General features: G+C 45.0%; 1 protein-coding gene across 1 annotated transcript in view; it reads right to left on the reverse strand.

Annotated features, from left to right (window-relative positions):
* T265_00218 (hypothetical protein) overlaps nt 1-9385 on the reverse strand; it is a gene marked incomplete at both ends in the record, with an annotated part of 24694 nt that overhangs the window by 3727 nt on the left and 11582 nt on the right. The window contains one exon of the mRNA XM_009163926.1: nt 1081-1382. Coding sequence (XP_009162190.1) covers nt 1081-1382 — 302 coding nt within the window. The remainder of the gene's footprint in view (nt 1-1080; nt 1383-9385) is intronic.

Here is a 9385-nt window from a genome sequence, read left to right on the forward strand (position 1 = left end):
ATGCTGTGTTATTTTCACGCACGGCAAGCCATCCGGAAGCACGTATGTTTCATTGCTTTGGTGTAACTTTTGCAGACAATTTCCAACCGCAGTCGGCACATATTCCACCGCATAGCTCGCTCTGATAATGCAGCTGAGTAAGTGACTGTGCACCAAACACTAATCGCATAGATTTCGCCACGGTTTGCAAATCTTGAGGGGAACAGGTCCCATTTTTGTCCCTTATTTGACTGCCCACTGGCACCACCTCACTCGAAAGTGGGCCATTCATGCACAACGTGGGTTGGTACATTTGGGAATGTGATGCACGCCAAATCTGCTATACAAGCAGACAGATCGCTTCAAGGTGAGAAGCCCGTTGTTGGTAACAGTCAGTCTGCGGTACAAATCCCCAAATGTTATCAGACAGTCAACACCTCGGCCGGAACCTGCACTTGTATATTTTACCAATCAATGTGGCTATCTCGTGTACACCTATTTTCAGTATTCAGAGGCCACCCGTTCCCGTGCAGTAAATTGGTTGATCAAACATGCAGTGTCTAGGTCAATTTTCAATCCATCAGCGGTGGCTTGCCGAATATAACCTACCGGAGGGAAGCGTTTGTTTATTTCTAATTCCAAAGCCAGAGCTGTAACCAATAGAGCATTTGCACAGGAAGCTTGATCGGTTGGTTGGCAAACTGTGCTGGAACCTGGCTTGCCGAATATAACCTACCGGAGGGAAGAGTACGTTTATTTCTAATTCCAAAGCCAGAGCTGTAACCAATAGAGCATTTGCACAGGAAGCTTGATCGGTTGGTTGGCAAACTGAAGCTGCTGGAACCGCGTAAGCCTGCTGGGTGCATGAAGCGTCTGATTGTCCAAAGCCAGCTGATGTTGCGTCAAACTGCAATTAGTGCACAGGAAAATCAGACTCTGGTGTTAGATGGCAACCGCAATGTGCTCGACTTCTATATCACCGTTACTGCTGCGGCAATGAGCCCTGCCCGCTGTGTAAAGAAAATCTTCAAGCGCGTCCGCCAAGTGAGTGCACATGTATAAATTATACTATTCCCATTAGTTACCGATCAGTCTACCTACCGTTCAGCTAAAAGAGCTTGCTTTGATGTTGATCTTGATCGGTCCATGGAGGACAAGCCGAGTGTGCCCCGTAAGACAGTCGCAATCAAACTGTTTTGTCCAATTTCGGAGTTGATGGAGACCGGTAATTTGAGGCCTAATTTTTTAGCATACGCTTTGCAGACCTCGCTTTCGAATCCCGTGATGACGAGGAATTCGTGTGATTGTAACTCGAAGGCCCCAAATGCCGATTCAATGAACCCATGGCAATCCGCAACGACTATACATTTATCCCTCATCACGGTAATGGGAATTATGAACCACTAGGTAAGCAAACAAATAAAATTCAATTACATCCAGATGCTTAAATACACATCCCGAAGGTTAATTGCTTGCCCATTTTCCGTTTCAGAATCCTTGTCCCGTCAAGTGGATCTTAAGAAATTGAAAAATGGAGCGACTACAAATTAAGCTTGTATCAGTGATGCCAATGAATAAAAGGCAATTCGCCAATGGTGTTTTCGTAAATTCATGGCGGGAGCATTGTCGACGCGTGGAGTTATGAGTATGGAGCGCTGTCGTTGGCCATTTTATTACGTTGCCGTGCATAGGTGAGGCCCCATAATCTGCGTCGCGAATAGCAGTTACGCTAAGTAGCCGAGGTGAGCGACAGCTCATTGTTTCGGGTAATGGAGGGAATGGTCGAGGGGGTACGATCGAGGGCAGAAGTTGGGAGCGCGCCATCAAAATGGGTGGGGAATGCAGTTTGACAGGCCATGACCACCACTGATCGTTGGGTTAGTCTATTATGTGTTGCCGGGTCATTATGGTTAGCTACGAGCATGTGTGCGGGCCTGGCAGTAACTACAGGCGGTCACGAAGGTTACCTCGACTACAGATGCGATGTTTACTGGGGGTAGCAAACATAAACGGCATCGAGTAAGTATGAATTTGACGATAACTAGCCAAGTTATGTTAATTCGAGTACAGTTGTGAGTATAAGAGGCTGTCACCCATAGTTGAGTCCTTGTTTTTACTGGTCGGTATATATATTGGATTGATGTTTACTGTAGGTGGCGAAGATAAGCGGCCTTGCATATAGTATGAAAGACCCTCAGCTTTATACTAAGCGTTGCACATAGACTCAGGTGTTGCAATTACGATAAGCAACCAAGGCAGGCGATATCAACTGCAGCTACGAGTATGACGGGCAGCCGTTGGTCGTTAAAATGTCACGCATAGTTAGAACCTGGTGTCTATCGGCCAGCATGGATACTGGCCTTATGCGTACTGTAGGTAGCAGGCAGGTGCGACAGTGGAGATCGGTGTTTAACACTGATTTCATGCTCTCCATGATGATATAAGTAGTAGACATTAGCGAGAGCGCGCACATTTATGGGTATGACGGGTCATCTTTGGCAATTAAATCAGGACAATTCGCATAGCCGAGGCCTACTAAACAGCGTCGCATATAGGCACTGGCCTAGCAGTTTCAATAAGTAGTCAAGGTAGGCAATATCGCGTACTGCCACTGCAAGTTTGTGCTGTTATCTAACTTTATTGCAATTAACGGAACATGAGATCCAGGGGGAAAATGTGTTGTGAGCAGGTTTACCTAACAAGAATATCCCATATGTTGAATCTGAGGTGCCTAAAGCAAACAAACGCCTGCGACTGATCCTATAGGGTGGCCTTTGCCTTAAATACTCTTAAGATGTTATTTTATTCTTCAGGAACACCGAAGAACGCCAAAATATGCTAAAGTGCGCTTTCGTGTCTTATGTTGCGTAAACCGGCAAAAATGCAAATCGGCGACGGTGAATGATCTTGACATTTCGCACACTTAAACAAAATGCTACATGCAACATGTCACGGGAAGGTGCAAATTGATTAGATTAACTTCCCAATAAAAGAACAACTTCGAAAACCCTATAGTTTCGGCGAGCCCAATTTGGGTGTGTCAATAGCCTGCGTCACCGAAGCACCTCTTCACTGACTTCCGTCTTCCTGAAAATCACCCGCGAAAAAATGGCGTAGAGCATACATAGTGTCAGTTTCCCTATACGTGATAAGTTTCATGTGGATTTATTGAAGGATACCAAAGTTACGCGTTCAACTGTAGTGGATTTGTTCAGAGTACCTGCAGGTTCTGCGCAAATTTTCGGAGAACGCTGCACATTCTCCCGAATACTCCCGCATATCTGAGAGTGCAGAACATTCACATAGATGCTTAACAACGCCCATATTGCATGATGCGTTAGATTTTCTTGTTGTTTTGCAATGGAAGTGAGATGCGACTGGCAAGCTACGCCGTGGTGCGGCGGCTGTGGTTATACGATACAATAAATGAGGGAATAAATTTCACGAAGATCACTTCGAAGGATTACACTTATGAACATTTCATTTGGGTACCAACGCTTCAACTATACCATCAAAAAACATTTGCTGTCGCCTTCGGCCATTTTATCAAGTTAAAACTGTAAATAACCATAAAACGTCAAACGTTGATTTAATTGAGCCAGAATATCGATCTGTTTTTCCCCTATCATGAAACTTAACTGAAACTTTCATTATTTATTGGAAATTCTAATGACGCTTAAATGGTTGACAGTCCAACAGGCAAGCGATGTGCCCGAAACTAGTCTTTTCCTGTGTTTTTTGTTGCAGCACCCTGAGCTTGGACGAAATTTCTGCGGGTTGCACCACAGCAAGCTGAAATGTATCTGTTTCTTTGACTGAAATAATTCCACCTTAACTAATAGATTGTATGAGATGTGGTGCAGTAATAAAGAGGGTTGTTTGAAGCTGGAGAGATCTGTTTGAGCTAAGTAAGCATAGATAATACACCATGATATAACCCTAAACATCTAGGACAGCATTCGACTGTAGTTTGTCATCCAACAGCAGAACCTGACAATTATACTCTGAAGAGCTATAGAACGACTGAATGAATGCCGTAAGACTTATGCCAATATGGCTTTGCTCACCAGTCATTTGTCGGAGTTTCGTAACGTAGACGCTCCCATTACCAAACACTTAGTTATTGATTATTAGCAGCATTACTGCTTTTCAGTAGGAAAATCAGTACACGAACAAGTTTCCTCTTTTGTCACTAGGTTTGCTCCTAACTGGAAAAAGGTCCGTCTTGTGTTTTTAACCAAACGAGTGCCATACCGGTGAGCCTCCTGAGGCAGAAGTGCAAAGTTAAGTTTTTCGACTCCATCGGCTGATTGCGGAAAAGCGGTGGTGCAGTAAAATGCATTTCCGGTTTATCGTCAAGTGACTAGTGTCTGAACTCTTGCCATCTTTCTAGGTTCGCTTTACTCTTCAAGAACATTGGGACAAATATTCTTTGTGTGCAACGTTCAATAGGTAAACCCTCCGATATGGTACTTGGAAGCATACTTTAAAGGGCAGCCGATCATTTACGTCTACTCACCGGTGGATATCACCAAAATCAGTTGCATATTTCAGCCTGGACTCTGAAAATTAAACTCTGCCGTCCATGCGGAAAATGTCGCCATCTGGACACTTGTTACCTAAGCCGCGTTTTTGAACCTGCTTACTCCTTCAGCCGCATAACGCAAATGGTGGTGGATATTGCCCCATCTGTATTTGTGTACTAAAAAGTGGTACGCTCACCATTCACCGCACTGACAGTGCTCGTTCATATACGTTTTCCTTTTGTAACTATTTATTTGATTTTAGCTTCCGGTTAATTGCAGCTTGAAAAGAGCTTCGCGTGTACATACCTGCGTAGCTCTTATTTTACTAGGCACCGGGAAATCTCAACGCTAAAAATTATGCCCAATTAGCTTAAGTTTTGCGTTATAACCGACGAAATCGCTCAGAGTGATAGAAGAGTAACTAAGCGTCAGAACTCGGCCCACGACCTCACCAGAGAACAGCGAACATTGATTGCCTCTTTAGATGAGAGGACACAGATACAACAGCATAAGCTACCAATAAATTGGTGGCATATTTAACTATTCAGTGATAGGGCATTTAAATTAGCCCAAAATCAATAGTAACTTCTCCATATGAGTTGATTGCTAGCCCGTCTTTTTCAAAACAGGCGCATTTTTATACATCGCAGCCGATTTATACGATTTGGAAACTACAACGGTCACAAAGGGGAGAATTTATCATTGGATGGTTTATTCAGTGCGCGAGTGTTTGGCATGGTTTCTGTGATTAAAAGGTGGTTTTACCATGTCCTGTGCGAGTCAACCACAAAGCTGATCACCCGTTGGTACTGATGGCTAATTGCCTGGATTTGGAATGCCTTGGAATTTTGCGAGATGAGCGATGCCCATGATGCCCAGTGGGGGTGAAACAGACACACACGGCCATTTAGCATAGAGTCACGTCAAATAAGAACTACATCCCAATGGAGGAACAAAATATGTTCTTGCAATGAGTATGCTCGGATATCAAACAACGATAACAGGCTTATGCGTTGTTAAAATTTTTCACGCCTGCAATAAATGAGGCGCTTTATAGGTTGTGTGGGTGGCATTATGGTGCCAATTAAAATGTATTCAGTCGATGCCAGGTAGTGCTCTCAGGCTTTTTTCCAGCGGCCCTTGTTGACAGATACCTACCAAAAATACTTGATCCAAACCCCTTACCGGTCAGCGGTGAATTAGCAAACAAATTGTTGGAAGGCTTACGGCAACGTGGAACATGTAAACAACCAGCCGTCGTGCATCGAAATGGCACCGAGAACCCCCTTTTTCAGCCAAACGTCTTCAAAACACTAGTGCATACGCACATGTGTTGTCATAGATCCTCTTGACTCAAACTTGATCCGCAATTTCACTGGGACATTCCAGAATAATCACATATCTCGATCACCGAGGAAAGCGGCTTTCCTTCAGATGTCATTTTGCAACCGATGCAAAGTTTCCTGATTCAAAGGTACTTGTCCCATTAAAGCCTTTTTGGAGAAACACTCCTTCGTCAAAACGCACTGCAAATCTTTGTTCGAAAGTCAGAGTGTCCTATGTGATTGTTGGAACCAAACAACGAGGACAAATAAACGCCCTGAATGAAGAGTTTCGTTACGGATGTTAACGTTACAATGCGGTGAACTTCCTTTGATAACTTGGACAATATCTGGGAAAGTTACACACAATCTCGTAGTTAAAAACGGATGTGACCATTTGCATCTTAGCTCACACCTCTTGCCCGACGAGAGAGGAGTTGCATGGCTTCTTAAGGACATAGGAAACGCTTCTGAACTTCCTGGATGTTTATGCACCCAAATCGACATTGTCATTATAGTGGTTCCCTGGCAAAAGCTAGGTATAACGAGTTAAATTTGCTTCCGCCCAGCGCCTCTCTGGAACTTCACTTGAGTCGCCGTCGTGCCGTCAGCTGTGTGCCTGTGCCAGATTGTTATTCTGGTGAAGGAAGCTGGAGTGTCCTAAAAATCTTCCAGTTGGTTTATGTTGCTGGAGCTAGGTCACCGATGCGCAACGTGCACGTCAAATACCTACGATGGACCGAACCGCTGATTTAAAGAGACAAAAGACAGCCATTGATTCATCTCTCACTACTTGAATTCTTTAGCCTTCCAGGTGCAACTGCGATAATGACTGCTTCATACACACCTCACTGCTGCAATCGAGAAGTTGGACCATGCAAGTAGGAAAATGGGCGGGGCTCTCTCACCCTTATCCGCGTTAGTGTGTTACACTGACATATCCAAAGAGGAGTCAAGGTCAAGCTTCGGAAATTTTTATTTTTTATCTGGAGCTTCGTTTATTTACTTCGAGCTACTTCGAAAATGTTGGGAACTTGCTGGTAACCGTGAGCTCATCCGGAGTATTTTAGGAATGTGTCCTCGTACTGCATTCGAGAAAACAAGCTGCAGTTTGGGCGGTCAGGTATCTAGTTAGACATGTGTGACGACGGTTGGGTGTTCACGAATACGTTGAAACGACGCCAACCAATTCCTGAACGCGGACTGGAGTTCCTTGACTTAGGGTAAAGCGTGCTCCAAACACCGCAGTTCTCCCTGCATTTGGGTTCCCTCGTTCGTGGTGCTTCCGCTGTGCTGTCGTTCGCTAAGGATTGCTGCGTCATTAGGGTCCTGAAATTGGAATTTTCAGTCAGTTACAATATTTTTCACTTTTATCGCTTTCGTGCCATTCTTGTAATGTGGTTTTACCAAAAAATAGGCTGGTGAAGAATATGGTAATCACTCGGATTTACGACAGGAGAGTTAAATAAACAACTTCCCCAGCAACATTGGTGCGTGGTAATTTTTGCGCATGCCTAATCACTGATTCACTAAAAGCATGCAATTTCTATGCCCAGTTCTTTGCACTTGCAGAGATGTGGTCGAACTTTGACTCAGCAAAGGGGTAGAGAATAGGGTGAAAATCCTGAGAGTTGTCGACTTACCTCGCCTTCCATGACCTGTCCTCGAGATCTCTGCTTTACCTGATTAGTTACAGGGCAAGATGCTGCTGCCAATCAATACTCATTATCAATCTACAAGGGTATTTGGATGTGTAGAAATGAATGTGGCCGGATAGCATTTGGTCTCCAGTCTTCCAGGTCGGTCCTTTTATTTCCAATGAGGAAAATTGTGTATTGAGATGAGATGAACTGTGTGAGACGAACCGTGTGTTGTGCGCGCAGACTTCGTCCTGCAAATGAAGCCAACCTATGCTGAAAAGCAGAGAAGCACTGTGTTGTGTCTTGCTGAAAGTTCGCGCTACTCTGTGTCGGCACTTGGCTTCTTCTCCGCCCACTATATTATACCAATGGGCACGGTAGCTTCAAACGGCCGGTTATTGGACAAAGGACGATTAGTACAACTATATTAATTGGGTAATCAGAGAATGTTCCACGAGGCCGTGCTAAACTCTCCGTTAGGGGACGATAGGCGTGGAGCTAAAGATGCCCGATACAGATTGGCTGGCAGTGTGACCAATCAGAGCATGCCATTGCTTGGTCCGTTGCCCGCACGTGACAAATCTGTCCGATGAGATTTTCGTCCGGATATTAGGGACGGCTGACCTCCGGATATTGGAGTTGTGCGGTTGTGAACACTAGTGTGCTGTTGATGATGGTGGTAAAGTCTTCCTTGCGCCAGTGTCCTGGTTAGTCTTGACATCTCTTTGCAAATAACCTGAGAACGAAATGTCGATATTTCGTCCGTTGTATCTTTCCAGACCTCAGGTGAGAGGACAAGTCTCCATCAGCTAATTCTTAACACAGCTTAGCACGGTCTACTCCTTGATGCCGCCCTATGAGCCCTACACTCTTCTCAGACTTTCCACAAGCTGGCATGGAAAACTGGCACTGAGTGCATTTTTTACTTCTACACTTTTGCCAAACCTCCGTAAGCGTATAACCCATCGGCGTGAACACAGTTGGGAGTTCATTATCTACAGCAGCTGTATAAGTTCCGGTGGACTGGCTCGAGACGAGATTATTTCTCGAATCGGAAGTGCCAAGACAGCTTTTGCCAACCTCCCACACCTATGGCGCCGACGTGATATGAGCTTGACTGTCAAGGGGACAGTTTACACTGCGGTAGTGGGATCTATACTGCTTTACGGATCAGAGACGTCCCCTACGCGCAGAGGATATACGGAAGCTGTCGGTATTTGATCATTGGTGTCTGCGCATCATTTCACAGGTCTGGTGGGAACATCTTATTAGTGATGCCGAGGTATTAAGAAGAAGTACTCTCCCGCTATAGATGAATTAATCACGCTCCATAGGTCGTGCGGGTTGAGACATATACTCCGCATGCCAGAAGACCGTCTGCCCCACAGAGCTCTTTTCGCTCATCCGTGTGTTGGGTGAAAGCGACCGAGAGGTGGACAGTGCATGACATGGCAATGGAGTACGAAAACACTAACCAGTAAACTTACTCGGGTGGGCAGCTGCCACCTCCCTGTATGGGGACCCCGGGGACTCAAGTGGTTAGAACGCGAATTTACTGACAGTAAAATCCGTGGTTCGAAACCGACCTCTGCCTCTCGACTTCCCCTGTCTAGGCTTGGGAAACCTGGCAGTATCCCAACCATCGTGCTTCCTCTGGGTAGCATGGCAGCTATGCACTGGAATCAGAATCAGAATCATATATTTGGAGCAAAAGAAAAATTCTGTGTACACTCCATCGAGAAACAAAATGCGAATATCATTCCATGTACGGCCTTGGTCCGTTAGTGGAATAGCCGACTTTCGGCACCAGAGCGGAGGAGATATCCTCACAGAAGCATAGATCAGATAAATGTTCATCCAAATTACGTTTGAAAATTTGAACTGTTTCTGACTGAACGACATTTGCCGGTAAACGATT

This window comes from Opisthorchis viverrini (genome assembly GCF_000715545.1).
Source record: "Opisthorchis viverrini unplaced genomic scaffold opera_v5_2, whole genome shotgun sequence".
Classification (NCBI taxonomy): Eukaryota; Metazoa; Platyhelminthes; class Trematoda; order Opisthorchiida; family Opisthorchiidae; genus Opisthorchis; species Opisthorchis viverrini.